The 22,922-nt window shown below is 45.0% G+C and overlaps 1 protein-coding gene and 1 pseudogene across 2 annotated transcripts; one reads left to right on the top strand and one right to left on the bottom strand.

The window, feature by feature from the left end:
• Positions 1–311: 311 nt before the first annotated feature.
• ERICH4 (glutamate rich 4) lies at positions 312–19,241 on the bottom strand. 2 transcript variants are annotated; one of them, XR_006263398.1, is made up of 3 exons: positions 18,778–19,241; positions 17,036–17,310; positions 312–951 (listed from the first exon to the last, which is right to left on the bottom strand). XR_006263398.1 is itself a non-coding variant. In XM_043436441.1 (2 exons), the coding sequence occupies exons 1-2, from the start codon at positions 18,949–18,951 to the stop codon at positions 17,086–17,088; spliced, it is 399 nt and encodes a 132-aa protein (XP_043292376.1). In that variant the 5' UTR covers positions 18,952–19,240; the 3' UTR covers positions 16,649–17,085. The 2 variants fall into 2 exon arrangements, 1 of the variants encoding a protein (XP_043292376.1); XM_043436441.1 differs by lacking the exon at positions 312–951 and having other exon boundaries at positions 16,649–17,310; positions 18,778–19,240.
• Positions 5,680–7,006, top strand: LOC122421270 (annotated as a pseudogene).
• Positions 19,242–22,922: the final 3,681 nt, after the last annotated feature.

Here is a 22,922-nt window from a genome sequence, read left to right on the forward strand (position 1 = left end):
GACATCAAGAACCTGAGCTTCCTTATGTCTTGAAACCAGGTCTGTGATCTCAGCTGGAAGACCATGGGTTTTGGCTGGGTTCGAGGTTCGAGTTCCAACACGTGGGTTCAAGTCCCAACCTGAGGTAAGTGGCTTCCCCTTCAACTTGTGCATCTGAGGAACTTTTGATTCTAAGAGAGTCAGTTCCTCAGCAGGTTGATAAGAAGTCTAGGGGTCCCCAAGGAGAGAGGGGTCTGGAATTCTCAAGGAGGAAGAAAGGACGAACTTTTTTGTCCCTCTACATTCCTTAAGATTATATAACAATAATGTATCCTGCTTGAGGACAGTCTCTAGAAAAACCTTCTGGCTAATCCTGTTATCTTAAGGTGTAAATTATGGGAGTAGGTCTAGTGAGGTCTTTACAACCTCCCGACATTCTTTTGATTCACTCTAACAACTAATTAGAGAGTACATAATTCCATTGCTGACACTAGCAAGGGGGTACTCTTTCTGCCCCCTTCTGATGCCTATGTCAGAAGCTTTCTCTATCTCCTTTATACTTTAATAAAACTTTATTACACAAAAAACTCTGAGTGATCAAGCCTTGTCTCTGACCCCGGATTGAATTCTTGTCCTCTGGAGGCCAAGAATCCCGGCATCTTTGTGTGGTTCAGCAACACTTTCAATTCCATCTGGGGAACATTCAGCTTCCATCTGGGTATTTCATTTTGGAAATTCCACCTGTGAGACCAGTTGGACAAAAACCACAGGCTGAGCAGGAATTGGAAGCAGCCACTCTGAGCTTTATGCTTTCTGTTTTTCTTCCCCTGCTATAGGCTTTCATCAGCTGGTGAGGTCTGGTTTGTATTTGGTTCACTCATGTCTGGTCAAAATTGGAAAATGCTTCTTTGATTCCATCAGACAGCCTCCTAAGAAAAATTTTGGCTTACTGGTCGACTTGTAGTTATAAACCTGTAGGTAAGGAAAAGATATTTTAACATTGTGTGGTCACAATATTCTTTAGACACTGGAGAAAATTGATTGGCATGAAACTCTTGAAATTCCAAAACTGGCTCATTTTGCATGTGCAGTTATCTGGCTTGATAAAATATCTTCCCCCCCCTCCCCAAGAACACTGACCCTGGGAGAACAGAAACATTCTAATATTCTTAGGAGAAACTTGAAGTTAAGCTTTGTCATGTCCTTGAAGTGTTAGGGAAAACAGAGACTGAAACTGCCTACCCTGGTCTGGCACCATAGTAACTATTGGCATATGTATTTCAAAACAGGAAGTCCTGGTAAGAAATGTGGAACTAACAAGCTACTACCAACTGGAAGAATTCAGGAAAGGTCAGAAGGAGAGACACGGGTTCACATGTCCTACCAGCCTCCCAGAATCCTCCTCACCGGACTCCATCTTGGCTGAGCGATGTTTGCACCACCAAGAAGGACCCTAAGTCAGAATGACTGGCCAGAGACAACCCAGAAACTAATCCTATTACCATAAAACTTGAGAACTCGAACCATGTGGCAGAACAGTCCTCCTGGGTTCCCTTTCCCCACTGCTCTCCCCCTGGGTGCCCCTTCCCAAGAAAGACTCTTGCTTTGTGAGCATGTGTGTCTCCTAATACAACTCATTTCTGAGGGTTAGACAAGAGCCCATTCTCGGGCCCTGGAAGGGGTCCCTTTCCTGCATCAAATGTCAGCTCTGGTGGGACCTCTTCTTCATTACAACTGACATCCTAACCACTTGGGGGGTACTTGGCGACCAGCTTGCCCACCAATGAACCAGATCCAGTGGCTGTAACTGGAACCTTTTGTCCCTGATCTCCTCCTGACGCAGACAACTGGCCAGAGTGCCCTGATCAGGTAAGGAAAAAGAAAGTGACTTCTTTCCCCTTCCCTGTTTCTTTCCTCTTTTCAACCTCTCCTATCCTACCCTTTTTTTTCTTCTGTCCTGGTCCTGGATACAGGAGTCGGTTTGAAGGGCCTCAGCTTGATCTGAGTGTGGGAGCCTGATCACCTCCAGTGGGCAGAGAACTTGAATTCTGGTTCTGGTCTGGTATCTGGTCTCCGGTAGGGCCGAGTTCCCGTCCCCCCTTCCTAGAAGCTGAGGGAAAAGTCCTGTAACACCTGGGCATTTGCAGGTGTCAAGAAACATCTGTAAGTTCACCCCTTTTGTCTCTCCTTCTCTTCTTCCAGCCTGGCCTCCTTTCCTCCCTTTGAACTCTTTGAAAGCCTGAGATATTTCCATTTACTCTGAAGCACTCAGATCTAAAGTTCTGTGTCTCAGTAGGAGGTCTTCTGAGGGACTTCAGTCTTGTATCTAAGGGAGGGTCTGATTAGGACGGCTGGGCCTGTGTGTATTTTATACTTTGTGTTCTGCATTGAGATTTGTGATGCCCATTCTGCCTTGTGAAGTGGGATAACATTGTGTGGTCACTGTATTGTTTAGAGTCCAGAGAAAGTTGATTTAGGCAAAACTCTTAAAAAACTCATTCCAAAACTGGTTCTTTTTGCATATACAGTTAGTAAAAGCAAGCTTAATCAAGCATCTTTTGAGAATTCTGACTCTGAGGGAACAAGTCCTACTTAGAGAACTTGATTTTCCCTCCCTGTGCCTTGAAACTAGGGCTCTCAGAAACACTTAGACCATCTCTAATTCCTGAGACAGAGAAAAATAGGAAGAAGCCTTTAAAATTTTTACCTATTCCAACTGGTATTTATAAACTAGTGAATTTTATGATACCTGATTTTCATGACTAAGTTTAGAAAATGAAGCTAGATTTCTCACTCTGTCTGTCTGGATATATGTATGTCTCAGTATGTGTCTTTTTCTTTGGATAATATTGCAGAGGTTAATTCATAAATGAGCTCAATTTAATTGACTTAAAGAAAAGTAAGTGCTTACTAATCAAACAATTCTAAATACAAGAGAAATTGAAGTGAAAGTGAAAGTCACTCAGATGTGTTCAACTCTTGGTGACCCCATGGACCATACAGTCCATGGGATTCTCCAGGCCAGAATACTGGAGTGGGTAGCCGGTCCTTCTCCAGGGGATCTTCCCAACCCAGGGATGAAACCCAGGTCTCCCACATTGCAGGCAGATTCTTTACCAGCTGAGCCACTAGGAAATTAAGCTAAATGAATTTCAAGTTCATGTGAACTAGGAAATATTCTGTATTAAATTAATACATGGTATTAATGTTTATTTGTTAATCTAATTAGTATAGACATGTCTTCAGAGTCATCAATGTGAAGTGTAATATTTCTGTTCTACTTAGGTTTACTAGAGGTCAAATAAGATCTTATTCTATCTGTTACAAAATTTTCAACAAGAAAAGTAACTCAATGTGGAAAAAACTTTTTAAGGAAAGTAGGCTATGTGTTTTCAGTAAAAGAAGGTGTGAGAAATGAAAAAGTACTGAAAAGAGTTATGCATGATCAGGATTTTCTAAGATTGGAATGAATTTAGTGGGTAAATGGATTTTGTTAGAAATGGGCTAGAACAAGACTGGATTTGTTTTATCCTTCCGAAGTATTCTTGAAATACTGCTTTGACAACAGACTGTGTTTCTTTGCCTTTAAATGATTTGCATTTGCTTTTGAGATCTCTTGTTACTTTGGTTGAGGAATAAATATTGTCTCACAGTGACTGAAGATCTTATTTGACCAAGTATTTTAAAACATTTTGACAAGCTCTCCAAATATCAAGCCTTAACTAAAGTTCTTTTGATTTTCAGCTAACCTTGAGATACTTGGGAGATACTTCCCCGAGGTATCTTAAAGAAAAATATTTAGGAGTCAACCCTGAATATTCATTGGAAGGATTGGTTGCTGAAGCTGAAGCTCCAGTACTTTGGCCACCTGATTCGAAGAGCCGACTCATTGGAAAAGATCCTGATGCTGGGAAAGATTGAAGGCAAAAGGAGAAAGGGGTAGCAGAGGATGACATGGTTGAATCAGACTGATTCAATGGACATGAATTTGAACAGACTCTGGGAGAAAGTGGAAGACAGATGAGCCTGATGTGCTACAGTCCATGGGGTTGCAGAGTCAGACACAACTTAGCGACTGAAAAACAACAAATTTGGTATGTTAAGTTAAATGTAATCATTTGTAATTCTGGTTACTGTAACCAAGTTTCTTTATTGATTACACTGTAATCAGATGTTTAACCATTCCTTTTGTCTTTCCTCCTAAGTATCTATAGATACTTTTGTACTCTGATGCTATCCCAAGAAGTGCTTCATCATCAAGAAGATTCATAGAAAGACTGTGGAAGCAGTTACAGTAGTTCCACACACTGGATGGTGACTGGGCAGGGATTCTGGCCCATGCAGATAAAAACAAGGAGCCTGTCCTGCCCCTGGGGCCCCTAGATCAGGCATCCAGAGATTTTCACTCCCTGACAGGCAGGGTCAATGTCCCTACCCAGCCTTGAAGCAGTTACAGAAGATGGACCATCGCCCCTCTGCTTCACATAAGAATATGGGAATAAAATCTATGAGGGAGGAATGAAATGGGAGGAAAGGGGGCAGAACACAACCTTTAAAAGAATGACATAGCCATAGGATATGATGAAACGTGGTTAAAACCAACTAAGGCCAAGATGGCAGAGTCGACTTCCACTAGACCCTGAGCCTCAGTATATGCTCATTGTAACATACCAGCAAGCTAAGTGACCATCCACCACCGTTGGCAAAGTGAATAACCATTGTTTCACACTGATCTATGATTCTGTCTGATTTAGTGTTTTAACCCCTTTTGATATTTTCAACAAAACTTCCTATATCAAATTTTAATGAAGTCTTCTTGACCCCTAGCTAACTCTGGGATGCTTCAAAGGGCCCCTGAAACAGGACAAAGAGAGATATTAAGCTAATTAGGTTCATTTGGTAGGTTAAATTACATGGGAAGTATTATCAAATGAGTAATAAATCTTCTTAGGTTAGATTGTGTGATAATTGTTGCTAGTAATAATATAGATATTCTAGAGATTATATGGAGTTCCTAAAAATCTAGTCTATCCTAGTAAAATGTTATCAGCCATAATTCTAGTTATTATCTGAAAGTGTTATATGTCACAGCAGTAACCAAGCTACTTTGTCAATTGCACTGTAATCAGATTTTAAACATGCCTTCTTCTTTTGTCATTATAGACACAGTTTCACTACAATGCCTTTGCAACAATGCTTCCTCTTCAAGAAGATATATAGAAAGAACTTTTGGATAAATACAAGTTTCTGACTTTCAGACCATAATGCTGAACTGAGTAAGAAACTGAAAAATTCTAATGAAAAACATGATGGCTTCATAGAAGGTTAACAAAAGGACTGAGTGAACTGGTTATATTCACAGGACTGAGTGAATATGGTTATAATTTTTGTGGTTTCTATGTGAAAATTTACTGGTTTATCATTTATAATGTTTTCTTAACTTCTTGGACTTTTATATTTGGATCAAATGCTTTTCTATCATATGCATGATCTTATGCTACTTTTAGAAATCAATCCCAATTGTTGAGTTTCTGACCAATTATTTGCATCTAATACTTTTGGGTTACTGTGGTAAATTTCTCCACTCCAAGGCTCTAATTGTTTGGCCCTGAGGAAATTTATTTTAAAAGAAAGATTATAGTCATGCTCGGGTCACTATTGAAACTAGTAGATGAAATCCCCTCACCTGGCCTATCAATAATGCCTGCCCTGGAGGACCTGGTGATAGTGGGCATGGACCACCTGGAGTAGCTCTATGGGAAGGCCTTGTCGCTCATCTTCTTGGGATTCCTACCCTGGGGGGACACCATGCTGTTGTGTGCTATGCTGGATGCCCACCCCAAGAGGCAGTGCTGCAAGGAGACCCACATCATCTCCCATGTGCTGGCCATGTCGCAGGCCTGGTCCAAGTCCAGCCAGGAGAAGCTGCAGTTGGACGAGGTGGGCATGACTGATGAGGTGCTGGATGTGGCCATGCAGGCCTTCAACCTGGAGGTGATCGCCAAGCACGGCAAGCCGGTCGGCATCCTCTGCAACAAAGACCCCTCCACACTCAAGTTTTCTGTCTACCTGTTGCACCTCCTCCCTGCTGGTGGTGCAGGACAGTTGGGCCTCCACGTACTCCAGGGTCACCTGCAACGTCACCACTGCCAGCTTCAACCTTGGCAGCTAGCACGACTACCTCACCAAGTGCAGCCAGGCCGTGGAGGTGATGTATGCCCTATGCATGGAGGTGGGCAAGGACAGGTGCCTGCCTCTGTACTAACAGCAGGTGGTGCTGCACCCTGGTGCTCCCTCTAGCTCATCCTTGACCTCCTTGCCACCACCTGGAGCAGAACTGTCCTGTGCGACAAGGACCTCATCAGCAAGCCCAGCGGCATTTCCCTATCCAAGATCGAGTGATCCACAGCCCAGGTCATCAAGCCTGTGGATCTGGAATCTCTCTCCAAGTGGACAGGCCACATCCCTGGAGATGTGTCCCAGGACATGGTCCAGATTGCCCCCATGCTGGCTCGGCTCGGCTATGACGCCTACACAAACCCAACCCCGTCATCATCAACAATGCACACCAGGTCTTGAAAGAAGACTGTAACCAACCAGCCAATCTGAAAGGCTACTTTCAGATGAACGAGAATAGCACCTTGTTAGGGAAATTAAAATGGAGGTAGTCTTGTTCAGGTTTCAGAAGTAGGGAGCAAGCCTCTGACCAACTTCTGGCCTTTGCCTGAACCCTGCCTGAACTACATGCCTGAACTATAAGCGTACCAGTTGTTACCAATAAGTTAAGCAGCACGTTAGATAAGAAAGGGAGTGAGTCTTGGGAATTTCTTAAGCCCCTGGAGACCTGGCCAGTCCCCCGGGGTCTAAGGAATCTTGTGACTTACAAGGTGAAACAAACAGCATTATAAAAGTTAAAGAAAAACCAGAGCTGCACTTTTGCATATAAACTGATGATGATATCAGTTTGTGGCCTGGGAATATAAGCAGGAGCCCCCAAAGCTGCAATTTGAAGTCTCACCCGTGGGGTGGATACACTGCCTGGGACCTTTTTCCCAACTGGGACTCCAAATTGCTGTTATTTGAGGCTTCCCAGTGCTGTTCAAGTCTAGATGTAGGTTTTGGCCCAATTTGGTGGTGTATATGTGGTTACATTTCTCTATTATTTCTATTTTTTTCTTTGTTTAATGACTGTATATTGAAATTGTCACATAACCCACTATTAAATATTGAAATTGTTTTGTGTGTGTGTGTGTGTGTGTGTGTGTGTGTGTGTAATGAGTGATTTCTCTTGTTAACAAATCCTTCAAATCTAAAATGAAAGTAAAACTTTTGGCAAAACACACCTTATCTCTCCTAGGAAGCTCATGATTTCCAAATCTCTGCAAATGGTTTTGTTGCCAGAAGATAAGAAACTGCATTCGAGTGGAAATAGGACCTCTAATCCAAGCATATTGCTTGCTATTCATCGCCAAAACAGGACTGCTAAAGGGGAATGTATTTGGATATGTTTGCAAAAGATGAATCCTTGAAAACTTACCTTGAAATACTCTCTCGGGACAATCCAAGGTAAAGAACCAAGAGTTTAGAAATAGTCTGGCTCTTGAAACATTTGTTGTTCAGTTGTGTCCAACTCTTTGTGACCTCATGGACTGTAGTACGCCAGGCTTCCCTGTCCTTCACTTATCTCCTGCAGTTGGCTCAAATTCATGTCCATTGAGTCAGTGATGCCATCCAACCATCTCATCGTCAGTCGTCACCTTCTCCCACCTTCAATATTTCCCAGCATCAGGGTCTCTTCCAATGAGTCAGTTCTTCACATCAGGTGGCCAAAGTATTGGAGCTTCAGCTTCAGCATCAGTCCTATGAATATTCAGGGTTGATTTTCTTTAGAATTGACTGGTTTGATCTCCTTGCTGACCAAGAGATTCTCAAGAGTCTTCTCCAACACCACAATTCAAAAGCATCAATTCTTTGGCACTCAACCTTCTGTTTGGTCCAACTCACATCTGTACATCAGTTCAGTTCAGTCGCTCAGTCATGTCCGACTCTTTGCAACCCCATGAATTGCAGCACGCCAGGCCTCCCTGTCCATCACCAACTCCTGGAGTTTACTCAAACTCATGTCCATCGAGTTGGTGATGCCATCCAGCCATCTCATCCTCTGTCGTCCCCTTCTCCTCCTGCCCCCAATCCCTTCCAGCATCAGGGTCTTTTCCAATGAGTCAACTCTTTGCATGAGGTGGCCAAAGTATTGGAGTTTCAGCTTCAGCATCAGTCCTTCCAATGAATATTCAGGATTGATTTTCTTTAGGATGGACTGGTTTGATCTCCTTGCTGTCCAAGAGATTCTCAAGAGTCTTCTCTAACACCACAATTCAAAAGCATCAATTCTTTGGCACTCAACCTTCTTTATGGTCCTACTCTCACATCGGTACATAACTACTGGAAAAACCATAGCTTTGATTATATAGACCTTTGTCAGCAAAGTGATGTCTCTGCTTTTTAATATGCTGTCTAGGTTGGTCATAGCTTTTCTTCCAAGGGGCACACTTCTTTTAATCTCATGGCTGCAGTCACCATGTGCAGTGATTTTGGAGCCCTCAAAAATAAAGTCTGTCACTGTTTCCACTGTTTCCCCATCTATTTGCCATGAAGTGATGGGACCGGATGCCATGATCTTAGTTTTCTGAATGTTGAGTTTTGTTTTTTTTTATATTATTAGTTGGAGGCTAATTACTTTACAATATTGTAGTGGTTTTTGCCATACATTGACATGAATCAGCCTGAATGTTGAGTTTTAAGCCAACTTTTTCACTCTCCTCTTCACTTTCATCAAGAGGCTCTTTAGTTCTTTGCTTTCTGCCATAAAGGTGGTATCATCTGCATATCTCAGGTTACTGATATGTCTTCCAGCAATCTTGATTCCAGCTTGTGCTTCATCTAGCCCAGTATTTCTCATGATGTACTCTGCATGTAAGTTAAATAAGCAGGATAACAATATTCAGCCTTGATAGACTCTTTTCACTATTGGAACCAGTCTGTTGTTCCATGTCCAGTTCTAATTGTTGCTTCCAGACCTGCATATAGATTTTTCAAGAGGCAGATCAGGTGGCCTGGTATTCCCATCTCTTTAAGAATTTTCCACAGTTTGTTATGATCCACACAGTCAAAGACTTTGGCATAGTCAATAAAACAGAAGTAGATGTTTTTCTGGAACTCTCTAGTTTTTTCGATGATCCAACGGTTGTTGGCAATTTGATCTCTGGTTCCTCTGCCTTTTTTAAATCCAGCTTAAACATCTAGAAGTTCACAGTTCATGTACTGTTGAAGCCTGGCTTGGAGAATTTTGAGCATTATTTTGTTAGTGTGAGATGAGTGAAATTGTCCAGTGTGTGAGGGTTGTACCCTTATTGCAGTTTGAATTACTTTCATGGGGCATTTCTTCTGAGTTTCCTTTGGCCAAGCATTTTGACTTGCCTGGTTCACAGTCCGTATTTGGTATATCTCAGGATCCTCCCATATGTGCACATGCGTCTCTTAGCCATGATGGATTCTATTGAAGGGACCTGTGGGTAACCTGGCCTTAGTTAACAATATTCCTGTTTGACCTCCAAGGAGCCTTTTAGTACATGTGAGGTCAGGGAGGTCTCCTAACTTTGAGAATGAGAAATATGTGGTCTGGGAAGGGCCCAGCCTCCTCCCTTAATTGTCCTGCTCTTCTCATCTTGGAGCTTTGGTTCATAGGGAGTGAATCTCCAGTCACTTTACCCTGGAGGGGGGGGGGGGGGGGAGTGGAGAGGAGGCATCTACCTTCTGCCTCAGTTCTACTCAGTTTCAGGAATTTCTATGGTTCCAGTGGTCAGGACACAGCCTTACACTGCTGAGGACCAGGTTCAATCCCTGGTTACAGAACTAAGATCCTGCAAACTGCACAACTCAGCCAAAATAGACAGCAAAATAAATGTATTAAAAAAAAAAAAAAAAAAAGACAACAGCTTCTTCACAAGACTGTTCCTAGCCTCCTTTGGTCACCAAATCTCAAAATCCCCAAATAGAAATTATTAGTGTGGCAAAAGGGAGAAAAGGGAATAAACCTCTAAGGACCCATAGAATGTGGCTAATATGTATAGTGAAGTGAAGTTGCTCAGTCGTGTCCGACTATTTGCAACCCCACGGACTGTAGCCTATCAGGCTTTGCCATCAATGGGATTTTTCAGGCAAGAATACTGGAGTGGGTTGCCATTTCCTTCTCCAGGGGATCTTCCTGACCCAGGGATCAAACCCAGGTCTTCTGCATTGTAGGCAGACGCTTTACCCTCTGAGCCACCAGGGAAGCCCAATAATCAGGACCAAAAGCAGCGTACTTCTGAGTCAGGATTTAAGGAGTCATGTGATAATGGACCACAAATCTGAATACGGGGAGTGTGTCAGCATGGCAGCGGACTTCCCAGGTGGCTCAGTGGTAAAGAATTTGCCTGCCAATGCAGGAGATGCAGGAGACATGGGTTTGATTCCTACATCAAGAAGATCATCTGGAGGAGGAAATGACAACCCACTTCAGTATTCTTGCCTGGGAAATTCCATGGACAGAGGAGCCTGGTGGACTACAGTCCATAGGGTCTCAAAGAGTTGGACACAACTGAGTGACTGAGCATGCATGAAGGTCAACATGGGGACTACAAATAATAGTGCAGTATAATAAAAAACTTGTCAAGTCATTGCCCCTGGTCCTGTAATTTTCCAAGTTATAGGACTATCTTTGGTATTCAGGAGTTCCTGGACCCCTTCAGAGTTCATGCCAACACTATGGCTCAGCATGGGGGCCTAGTCATCCCAGTGACCAACCTTGTAGTTAGGAGATGAAGCTTTGGGCCAGCCTGTCATCTAGGGATGGAAGTAGGGGTAGACACTGAGTTCAATATCATGACCCGTGATTCAGTCACACCTGCTGATGTGATAAAACCTGAATGAACAGTCTGAACACCAATGACCCAATGAGCTTGCTTCAGCATGGCTGAGGGTGATATGTCCTGATTCCATGGGGAGAGGACATGGGGGAGCTTGCATGTGGAACCTACCCTGTTTTGACCTAGAGCTCTCCCTTTTGCTGCTTCCAAATTGTGTCTCTTGCTATAATAATACTAATCATAAGCAGAGTATTTTCCTGAGTTCATGAGTTATTCTAGCAAAATACCCAATCTGAGGAAGTCATGAGATTCTGAATTTGCAGCACCTGGGTCAGAAATGTGAGTGGAGGACTTCCCTGGTGGTCCAGTGATTAGGAATCTTTAAACGCACGGAAGACGGGTTTGAGCCCTGGTCTGAGAAGATCCCACATGCTTAGGAACAACTAAGCCCATGAGCCACAACCACTGAAACTCATCATCTAGAGCTCTTGCTCTGCAACAATGAGAAGCCAGAGCACTGCAATGAAGAGTAGCCCCCACTTTCTGCAATTAGAATGCCCACACACAGCAACAAAGACCCAGCATAGCCAAAAATAAATTTTAAAATAAAAATTTTTTAAAACAAACCAACAGGGACTTTCCTGGTGGGCCAGTGGTTAAGAGTCAGAGCTCCCAATGCAGGTGGCCCAGGTTCAATCCTGCGTCAGGGAACTAGATCCCAAATCCCACAACTAAGACCCAAGGCAACCAAATAAATAAAATTTTAAAACAAACAAATAAGAAGACAATGAAGCATGAGAGTTTCATGGCCTCAGGCACTATCCGTGTCTCTGATCTCTCAGGTCTCCAGTACTACAGGCATGCTGGACCACCCTCCGGAAGGAGGGTACATTATTGTATCTTGTATCTCTTTGAAAGATGTTTTATGGAGCCTCTGGCAGGACCTAATAAGAAAGCAGAAGTGCAGAGTCCTAGGAGCAAGGCCATGCCTCTAGAGCAATAGAAAAACAGCTCCTGGTTTTTCTATTTTTAAACAGGGGAGCCTGGCATGCTGCAGTTCATGGGGTAGCAGAGTTGGACACCACTGAGCAACTGAACAATTTTTCCATGGGCCAGAGTTTGGCGGGATGGTTTCTGAATGATTCAAACACATTACATTTATTGTGCACTTTATTTCTAATCTAATGCTGCTGCTGATCTGTAGGAGATATCAGTCTACTCGACCCAGAGTTTGGGGACCCCTGGGTTAGAGGATGATGCAAACCAGGGACATCTGTGACTTGCTTTCAGAATATCTCAAACACTCGGGTTTTCATTGATTATTTTTTGGCACAGTCAAGCTTGCCATTGGAGGATTCTCTGAATTTCCAAACAAAGCCCAATGCTGCAGAAACCTTGCAGCATCTCAAAATAAAGCAGTATTATAACCCAAAGAAAACAGGGATTTCAGGGGCAACTGAGCTAGCGTGCATTCAGCCACATCCTTCATAGCCCCCAGGAGATGCACATATGTGACCTCCTGCTGGCCTGTCCTGTTCTGTGACCCTCCAGCTCCCTCTGAACACAAGTTCAGGCTCTCAGACGCCATTCGTTAACCACAGCCAGACAGCCTTCACAGGAGTCAAATTATCAGAAGGAAATTGCTCTGGATAGGAGCCAAAGGAGAAGGAAAACAATGTTATGTCCCAAGCTGGTGGCTTTAATGCCTTCCATGCTTTAGTTGCCCAAGACATGTGGAATCTTCTCTAACCAGGGATCAAACCTGTGTCCCCTGCATTAGCAGGCAGATTGTTATCCACTGTACCACCGGGGAAGTTCAATACAACCTTCATTATGTTGAAAATTTTTATCAAAAGCTTTTTCTGCATCTCTTGAGATGATCATATGGCTTTTATTCTTATTGACTGACTTGCAGATATTAAAAAATCATTGCATCTCTGGGATAAATCTCACTTGACCATGATGTAAGATACTTTGAATGTATCATTGGATTCTGTTTGCTACTATTTTGTTGTGGAATTTTGCATCTGTGTGCATCAGTGATATTGACCTGTAATTATCTTTTTTGTGTGTGATGTCTCTTTCTGGTTGTGATATCAGTATGATGCTGGCTTCATGGAAGGTGTTCAGAAGCATGCCTCCCACTGCAATTTTTGGGAATAGTTTCAGAAGGGTAGGTATTAGCTCTTCTTTAAATGTAGACTTTTGTTTGTTGGAAGTTTTTAAGATACTGATTCGGGGAATTCCCTGACAGTCCAGTGGTTAGGACTCTGCACTTGCCCTACCAAGAGCCCAGGTTCAATCCCTGCTGAGGAAATTAAGATCCTGCAAGTCATGCAGTGCAGCAAAAAATAATAATAAATAAATAACTGATTCAATTTCAGTACAGTAAGTTCCCTACATGCAAATAAGTCCCATTCCAAGAGCATATTCATATGTCTAATTTGTTCATAAGTCCAACAAATTTAGCCCAGGTATCCAACTAACACAATTGGCTAGATAGCACTGGACTGTAATAGGTCTATAATACTTTCCACACAACTAACAAATAGAAAGCAAACACAAAAAATGAAGAAAACATTTCTAATCTTACAGTATAGAGCCTTGAAAAGTGCAGTAGTACAGCATAACAGTGGGCAAACAGGGCCTGGCATCAAGTGAAAAAGCAAGGAGAGTTACTATCTTTCTAGTTGGGAGTGAGGATATTCCCAGAGAAGTGAGATGTTGGCAGATGTGAGAGTCTGGGCTCCCCCATCCTGGCCCTGACCCCTCTGTCTGTGCCTTCCCCCATCCCAGCCCTGTTCTTCTTGGCTATTTCTTTTTTAATTTTTTTTTATTTATTTTTTTATTTTTTGGCTATTTCTATGTGTTAAGGGGGTGCCCCCCTTGCTGGGCTGAGCACTTGGAAGGGCAAATTTGGTGCTTACTTGGTCATTGCTGGATGTAGCTCAGTAAGTGTGGCCTTGAGGACCGTACCAGAGGAGGGGGTGCTGCCCACACCCACCCAAACTCCCTGAGTGTTTGATGAAGGTGACTCCCCCATAGATGTCACCTCTATGACCCAGGACATGGCCCAGAGCAACTCCCACCCAGACATCAGGGGCTACCGGACATGCTGTTCTTTTTTTTTTTTTAATATTGATTTTTTAATTTGGTTGTGTTGGGTCTTCTTTGCATCATTCAGGATCTTTCATTGCTGCGCACAGACTCTCTAGTTGTGGCACGCAGGCCCCGTAGTTGCAGCGCCTGGGTTTAGGTGCTCCTTGGCATGTGGGATCTTATTTCCCTGACCAAGGATCGAACTTGAGTCCCCTGCGTTGCAAGGCGGATTCTTAACCACTGGGCCACCAGGGAAGTCCCCTTGCTGTTCTTGAATAGTAAGCTTTCCTTCCCAAATCGCCCCCATCGGAGAGCTGTCTCCCTGGGCATCTCTTCTAAGAATGTAGGCAGGCAGGAGTTAACAGAAGCAGCCCTACTTCTCTTGGGCTGCTATATGCAGATACCTGCCCATCTCCTGCAGGTGGCGCTGTGACGCATTTGCATCCCGTCAGGGAACACAGATGACCCCTTGCGGCTCATCTGCTCACACCCACATTCCATTTTCAAATATCTGAAATAGTGCGGCGCAAGAGAAATACAGTGGGAGCCACTTATGTAATTTTAAGTTTTCTAGCAGCCATATTTTTAAATGTAAATAAGAAATGAGTGAATTAGCACAAGAAAAGATGCTCAACATCACTAATCATTAGGAACTGTAGCGCGTCAGCCTCCTCTGTCCCTGGGGATCCTGCAGGCAAGAATCCTGGAGTGGGTTGCCATGCCCTAACTCCAGGGGCTCTTCCTGGGATCGAATCTAGGTCTCCGGCATTGCTGGCAGATTCTTAACTGACTGAGCGACGAGGGGAGCCGCCCAATGACTAGGGAAATGCAAAGTAAAACCACAACGAGGTACCATCTCACACCCATTAGGATGGCTATCATGAAAAAAAATAGAAAATAACAGGTGTTGGCAAAGGACTTCTCTGGTGGTCCAGTGGTTAAGACTCCGAACTTCCAACGCAGGGGGCATAGGTTTGATCCCTGGTTGGGAAGTAAGGTACCACAAGCCTTGGGGCACAGCCAAAAAATAAAAATAATAAAATAACAATAAGAATAATAAAATATTTTTTTAAAAAAACCTTTCTACGGAGGTGGAAAATTGGAGCCACTGTGCACTGGTCATGGGGATGGGGATCGTGGTTGTGGTCGTGGGGATAGCAAATGGTAGAGCCAACAGCACAGCACTTCTCAAACAATTAAACAGAATCACCCCCAGTCCAGCAACCTCACTTCTGAGTATATACCTAAATTTTTTAAAAAAAGACTTCCCTCATGGTCCAGTGACTAAGGTTCTGTGCTCCCAGTGCAGGGGGCCCAGGTTTGATCCCTGGTCAGGGAACTACACCTGACAGGCCACAACTAAGACTTGGAACAGCCAAAAATATATATATTTAAAAAAAGAAAGAAAGCAGAGACTTGGACAGATATTTGTACACCCTTGTTCACAGCGATGCTGTTCACCATAGCCAAAAGCTAGAAATGACCCAAGTGCCCATTGACAAATAAACAAAATGTGGTTGTTCACAAAATACAATATTATTCAGCCTCAAAGAGAAAGGAAATTCTGATACATGTTGCAACATGGATGAACAAACCAGTTAGGAAAAGACAAATACTGTGTGATCCCATTTACTTGAGGTTCGTAGAGTAGGCAAATTCATAATGACAAGGCAGAAGGGTGGTTGCCAGGGGCTGGGAGCGGGCAGATGAGGAGTTGTTGTTTAACGGGTACCTTTTCAGTTTTGCAAGATGGAAACACATTCACACCACAACATGAATGTATTTCACACTACTGAACTGTAAATTTTAAAATATGGTTACAAGGAGGGCTTCCCTGGTGGCTCAGGGGTTAAGAATCCACCTGCCAATGCTGGAGACACAGGTTCGGATCCCTGGTCTGGGACGATCCCACATGCCTTGGAGCAGCGAAGCCCGTGCACCACAGCTATTCAGCCTGTGCTCTAGAGCCCAGGAGCCGCAACCACTGAAGCCCGTGTGCCCTAGAGCCGGTGCTCTGCATCAAGAAAAGCCACCGCAATAAGTCCATGCACCGCAGCTAGAGAATAGCCCTGCTCTCTGCAACTAGAGAAAAGCCCGTGCAGCAACAAAGACCCAGCACAGCCAAAAATAATAAACAAATTAAATTTAATTTAAAAATACACACACAGGGCTTCCCTGGTGGCTCAGTGGTAAAGAATCTGCCTGCCAAGGCAGGAGACACGGGTTTGATCCTTGATCTGGGAGGATCCCACATGCTTGCAGATCACTCAGCCTGTTCACCACAACTATTCAGCCTCTGCCCTAGAGCCCAGAACTGCCAACTCCTGAGCCCACATGCTAAAACTACTGAAGCATGCTTGAGAGTCCGTGCTCCAAAAGAAGAGAAACCTGTACACTGCAGCTAGACAGCAGCCCCTGCTCGCTGCAACTAGAGAAAAGCCCACGCAGTAAGGAAGACCCAGCAGAGCCAAAAATAAATAAATAAATATTATTTAAAAAAATACAAACACAAAAACACAGATAGGAGAAAGGCACTCTGACCTCCCCTTTGGTGGTGGTTTAGTCACTAAGTTGTGTCCGACCCTTTAAAAATGGTTAAGAGGGTAACTTTTATGTTCTGTGTTTTACCACAGTAAAAGAAATTTACAAATAAACAGGTGAAATTAGCTTTAGTCATATTTTTATTTATCCCAACATACCCCAAATATTATCATTTCAAAATATAATTAATTTTTACAATTATTGAAATACTGAATATTCTTTTTATCAAACCCAGCTTGGAAATTCAGCACTTACAGCAGACCTCAGAGCTAGCCACTTTCCAAGTGCTTAACAGCCATCTGTACATCATATTTGCAAAGACACCAAGAGTTTCTCTGCAAACCTCCCACAGCATCTAGAAACACACCCATCATTCAGGGACCCACCCCTCAATCTCCTCTCAGACACTTTCAGAGAAAGCACTTGCTCAAGGAGCAAATGACAGTACCAAATTGGACATCTGCAGGTCAATTTGACCTGCAAATCCCTCCCTTCCCCTGCCTTCTTACATAAATTTGCGTATCATTCACGTGTCCACTGGAAGCACACTGGCAGGACCTCAGATAGTCATCTCAAAGTCAGGGGGGCGGTGGTGGCCAGGGACTGGACTGGAGGCCCCCTCCAGTTTCCCTTTCAGCTCTCTGTCCTCCTCCTCCTCTTCCTCGGTGTTCTCCTCTGCCTCCTCTTCCAGGAAGGCCACCAGTTCCTCCCGCAGTGCCCCCATCTCCAGTCCCAGGCTGCACAGCTGGCCCAGCAGCTGGACATCCACTCGGCGGAGGTTCCCCTGGGGTGGGAAGGGGCAGTCATGGGCGTGCCACTCCAGACGGCAAAGGGTTAGTGTGCCTCTGCCTAGAAACCTGAGTGGGAGCAGCTCCCAGCTCAAGTACCAACACAGATTCTTTGCCTAACCAAACTTTAGTCAGGATCCTGAACATTTTCCGGGGTCCATCAGTACTTCCTTGTATCAGTAAAATCCAGTTTTAGCAAGAATCCCCCTCTTTGTATGTTTTGGGCTTCCCTGGTGGCTCAGATGGTAAAGAATCCGCTTGCAATGCAGGAGACCCTGGTTCAATTTCTGGGTCGGGAAGATTCCCTGGAGAAGGGAAAGGCAACCCACTCCAGTATTCTTGCCTGGAGAATTCCATAGACAGAGGAGCCTGGCGGGCTACAGTTCATGGGGTCGTAAAGAGTTGGACTCGACTAAGAGGCTAACAACACCCTCTTCCATATCTGATCAGATTCCTCGTCCTCCCCACTCCCCCATCCCCCAGGTGATGGCTGATCACCCTGGCCTGCCTTCAGCAAGAATCCTGCTAGATCAGTTTAGCCAGACTCCCCCCTCACCCCTGAGATTGCCTCTTGGGAATTTTCCTTTTTTCCCCCCTTTTGGCTGTGCCACTTGGCATGTGGGAGCTTAGTTACCCCGGAAGGGATCGAACCCAAATCCCCTGCATTGGAACCTCTCTGAGGCTTAACTACTAGACCTCCAGGGACACCCCAGCCTCTTAGGAATGTTCTATCCCCTGACTCTGTTCCTTGGCTGTCAATTCCCAATTGCCCATGCTATATTCAAGGTTCAGCCCAATCTCTCTCCTCTACTACAAAATCCCATCACCTACAGCCTTGCCATCTTTAAGAGGTGTCATCTTTCTCTTTAACAGTCCTGGCCCACAGCATACGGGTGGGACCCTCACCGGGTCCCTGGACTCTGTCAGCCTGCTTCTGTCCTGTCTCCCACGGTCATGGTCTCTGCATTTCACTGTCCCTCGCTTTCTCCGCCTCTCTTGTTCTCTCTCTGTGTCCTGATCTTAGTCTCCGTCTCTCTTATTAGGTCTCCCTCTCTTGTTATCTGTCTCCACCTCTCTGTCTCTACTTGGCTGTCTCCCTCTCTGTCTTTCTAGATCCAGTCTTTCTGTCTGTCTCTATTTCTCTGCCCCTGCCTTTGACTTTCTCCATCTCTGTCTTTCAGATTTAACATGAGCCTGTCTTTGGCTCTCAGTCTCTGCTTTCCATTTCTTGTCTCTCTGTCTCTGGGTCTCTCTGTCTCTATTACTGTCTGTCACTCTTAGTGTCTTTCTGTGTCTCTATCTGTCTCCGTCTCACTTTGTGTGTATCTGTCTCTGCCTCTATTTCTCTGTTCCTGTCTCTCATTTTCTGTCTCAGTCTCTGGCATCTTTTATTTTCATTCATCCCCATTCATTTATCCACTCCCCACTCCCCCATCTCTGATTCCTCTGAACCCCTCACTCACCAGCTCCTCCCAGATCCACAGCAGACTCTCCCTGGCACCTCCAGCGCCAGCCCCTGGGGACGCGAGGGTCTGACCCGCCTTCTCCGCTGGGGGGACTCCCCTCAGGGCCCGCGGGGGTGGGCCCAGCCCTGGGGGCACCAGTCCAGCCTGCCTCAGCTTCTTCCAGAGCTCCATAGCCTCTGAACTGCGGCAGCCAGGAACAGGAAGTAGCAAGGTCCAGAGTGACCTAGCCCCTGGGGAGTTGGGGGCGGGGGGGAGGGGAGTAAAGGGCAGTGGAGGGTGGGGGAGCACCCCCTGGCATCACAAAGTCCGTTCTCCACGGAGGATCAGCAGCTTCGTGTGTGTGGGAGGATGTGTGTGTGTGTGTGTGTGTGTGTGTGCGCGCGCGCGCGCGCGTATGTGTGTGTTTAAATTGAAGTGTAACATCAGGTCAGTTCACAGGGATCCAACCTCAGCCCCTCTGGCCAGAGGTCTAACTCCAGCCCTCCCTGCCGCTTCTCAGATGGACCCCCTCACGGGTGAGCGGCTGCCCTGCCTCTTCTTGCCCCGCCCCTCCTGGGTCCCGCCCACTGCTCCTCCCCAACTCCCCCTGCAGCCCTCTCCTCCACTTACTTCTATCTTCCCCTGGTTTGATCCTTGCCCGTCTTCTCCACTCTGGCCCTTGCAGGGCTTCCCAGCCCCTGTGCCTGAGGAACCAGGAGTGGCTTCCAGGAGAACGATCCCTCAGCCGGAGTGCCTTGGTGCCCAGGCTGCTGGCCCAGGCGGAGCAGCAGTTCTGCCAACCCTGGACTTGTCCACAGACATTATCACTAGCAATTCAGGCCCCGCCATGAACTACTGCACACCAGGCTCCTCTGTCCTCTGTCCACACCAAACTACCTCCGGGAGTTTGCTGAAATTCATGTCCATTGAGTTGGTGATCGATCCCTGGGGTGGGGAGATACCCAGGAGAAGGGAATGGCAACCCACTCCACTATTCTTGCTGGAGAATTCCATGGACAGAGAAGCCTGGTGGGCTAAAATCCATGGGAGGTCACAAAGAGTTGGACATGACTGAGTAACTAACATTTACTAATGCCAGTTACAGAACCTAGGCAGTGACTTACTGTAAAAAATCATTCAACTTTTCTGTAAATTTTCAAATTGTCCTATTAAAGTGTTAGGAAGCTATGATGTTATTGGTCTCTGTCTCTTAGTGGAGACAGTTGATTCCTTTGGGAAAGTTCATTGGTTGAGATTTTCAACCAATGGGAGTTGAGTCAGTGCTCATGACTGATGGGAGGGTGTAACAGAGCTTGATGAAGCCTTTCCCTCCAAAGATGTAGTTCTACTGCTGTAAGCAATGGAAATCTAACTCAAATTCATTTAGGCAGAAATGGGAATCTATTTTTAGGAGCTCTGGGGCAGGCCAAGAGCAGACAGACATGCTGGATTCAGGCTTTAAATGATGTCTTTGTTGTTGTTCAGCTGCTCCGTCATGTCCAACTCTTTGTGACCCCATGGACTGCAGCACTCCAGGCTTCCCTCTCCTTCACCATCTCCCAGAGTTTGCTCAACTCATGTCCATTGAGTCAGTGATGCCATCCAACCATGTCATCCTCTGTCATCCCCTTCTCCTCCTGCCTTCAATCTTTCCCAGCATCAGGGTCTTTTCCAATGAGTCGGCTCTTCGCATCAGGTGGCCAAAGTATTGGAGCTTCAGCTTCAGCATCAGTCCTTCCAGTGAATATTCAGGGTTGATTTCCTTTAGGATTGACTGGTTTGATCTCCTTGCTGTTCAAAGGACTCTCAAGTCTTCTCCAGCATCACAGTTTGAAGGTATCAGTTCTTCAGCACTTAGCCTTTTTTATTGTGATGATGTCTTTAGCAGCAGCCGTAGTTTAGTCACTAGGTCGTGTCTGACTCTTGCAACCCCATGGACAGTAGCCTGCCAGGCTCCTCTGTCCTTGGGATTCTCCAGGCAAGAATAATGGAGTGGGACTCTGGTTTTCTCAATCTCTCTGCTCTCTTTGTCTCTTCTGTTGTCTGGTATTATCCATATGGTGGTAGGAGAGTTGCTGGAAGTCTCCTCTGTGGTAGATTGTATTATTTTCAAAATATTTTCTTCCCTCCCACTGGTCCTTTCCTTAGGAGAGGATTTTACTTCCCTCTTCCCCACTGATGAGCTTGGTAGTGCAACTTGTTTTGGCCATGACTCCTGTTGGCCGTCTTTTGTACCCATAGGTTTCACCGAGTTCCAGGGACTGCTCTCTCCCTTTGACCCTTCAAGGATAAGAGTGTAACAGAGCCTCTCTGTGGCTAGATTACAGGTGTTTCACCATCCCTCATTGGATACCCCTCACTTTGTAAATAGTGCTATTATTAAATGCTCAATTATCTTACTTGTGTGTGACTTAGTTTTCTGCTGGGATCCTGACTGACACAGAATTCTATTGGATAGATCTACCACAGTTTTGGTTTTTTGTTTTTGTTTTTTTTTTTTTGGAGGGGCTTCCCTGGTGGCTCAGCAGTAAAGAATCCGCCTGGCAATGCAGGAGATGTGGGTTCAATCTCTGGGTGGGGAGGATCCCCTGGAGCAGGAAATGGCAACCCACTCCGGTATTCTTGCCTGGAAAATCCCTTGGACAGAGGAGCCTCGTGGGCTACATACAGTCCATGGAGTTGCAAAAGAGCTGGACACGACTTATCGACTAAACAGCAAAACCACCACCACCACAATTATCAGTTGTATCTCCTCCTCTACCACCTCCTTATTCTTTTGCCTTCCATCTTTCCCAGCACCAGGGTCTTTTCCAATGAGTTGGCTCTTCATATCAGGTGGCCAAAGTATTGGAACTTTAGCATCAGTCCTTTCAATGAATATTCAGGGTTGATTTCCTTTAGGATTGACTGGTTTGATCTCCTTGCTGCCCAAGGGACTCTCAAGAGTCTTCTCCAGCACCACAACTCAAAAGCATCAATTCTTAGGTGCTCAGCTTTCTTTATGGTCCAACTCTCATATTCGTACATGACTACCAGAAAAACAATAGCTTTGACTAGATAGACCTTTGTCGGCAAAGTGATGTCTCTACTTTTTAATATGCTGTCTAAGTTTGTCATAGCTTTTCTACCCAAGAGCTAGCGTCTTTTAATTTCATGGCTGCAATCACCGTCCATAGTTAGCATCTAATATCTGTTAGGACTTCCCTGGCTGTCCAGTGGTTAAGAATCCACCTGCCAATGCAGGAGACACAAGTTTGATCCCTGGTCTCAGATAATCCCACATGCCTTGGAGCAACTAACTCCCCGTGCCACAACCATTGAGCGTGCACACTCTAGAGCCTGTGCTCCACAACATGAGAATACACCTCAACAAGCCCGCGCACCACAACAGAGTAGCTCCTCGCTTGTCACAACCAGAAAAAGCAAAGCCTATGTGCAGCAACAAAGACCCACCACAGCCATAAATAAATGAACAAATAAATATAATCTTAAAAAAGAAAATATAAATCAGACCATGGCATGCCTGTACAAATGGAATAAAGCACAGTCAATTTCTTGCCCACTTCTCTGACCCAGTCTCCCACACCTCTGTGCAAGCTGGTCCCAGCTCTGGGCCTTTGGACTGGCTGTTACCTCTGCCTGAAACACTTGCCCCCCAGGCCCTTGAATGGCTGTTTCCTTCTCATCCCTCACCTCCACTTAAAAGTCACCACTTCACAGAGGTCTTTACTGATGGCCCTGTGCCTCAGTCACTCCCTATTATATGGCTTGTTTTTATTTGCCTCTTATCAAACACTGTCTGAAATTATCTTGCTTATTCATTTGTTTCTTAACCATCCTCTCACTGACTGGAATGTTGGCTCCATTCCAGTAAGAGTCTTGGTTCCATGGTAATCTCACAACTCAGAACAGTGCCTGCCACATGGTAGGGACTCAGTAAATATTTGTAGAATGAATGAATGAGTAATTCTATCCACAAGACTTCATAATGAATTTTCCCTTGAGATGTAGCCTTGAACTCTAAACTGAAATTGCCAACACGTCACACTACTAGTCTTGAAATTCTGCCTCTGTCCCTTACCTTGAAATCTAAGATCACCATCTATTCGACCTTTCCCTTCCCTGACCCTGCTTTAAAGAAAGATGAGGGCTTCCCTTGTAGC

Source organism: Cervus canadensis, chromosome 18 (genome assembly GCF_019320065.1).
Source record: "Cervus canadensis isolate Bull #8, Minnesota chromosome 18, ASM1932006v1, whole genome shotgun sequence".
Taxonomy (NCBI): domain Eukaryota; kingdom Metazoa; phylum Chordata; class Mammalia; order Artiodactyla; family Cervidae; genus Cervus; species Cervus canadensis.

What these genes read in the sequence shown, in the direction of transcription:
- ERICH4 (XM_043436441.1), bottom strand. Translation starts at nt 18,951, where the DNA reads ATGGAGCTCTGGAAGAAGCTGAGGCAGGCTGGACTGGTGCCCCCAGGG. An exon ending in TGTGGATCTGGGAGGAGCTG is followed by an intron (nt 17,311 to 18,777) that starts GTGAGTGAGGGG and finishes TTCCCACCCCAG; the next exon opens with GGGAACCTCCGCCGAGTGGA.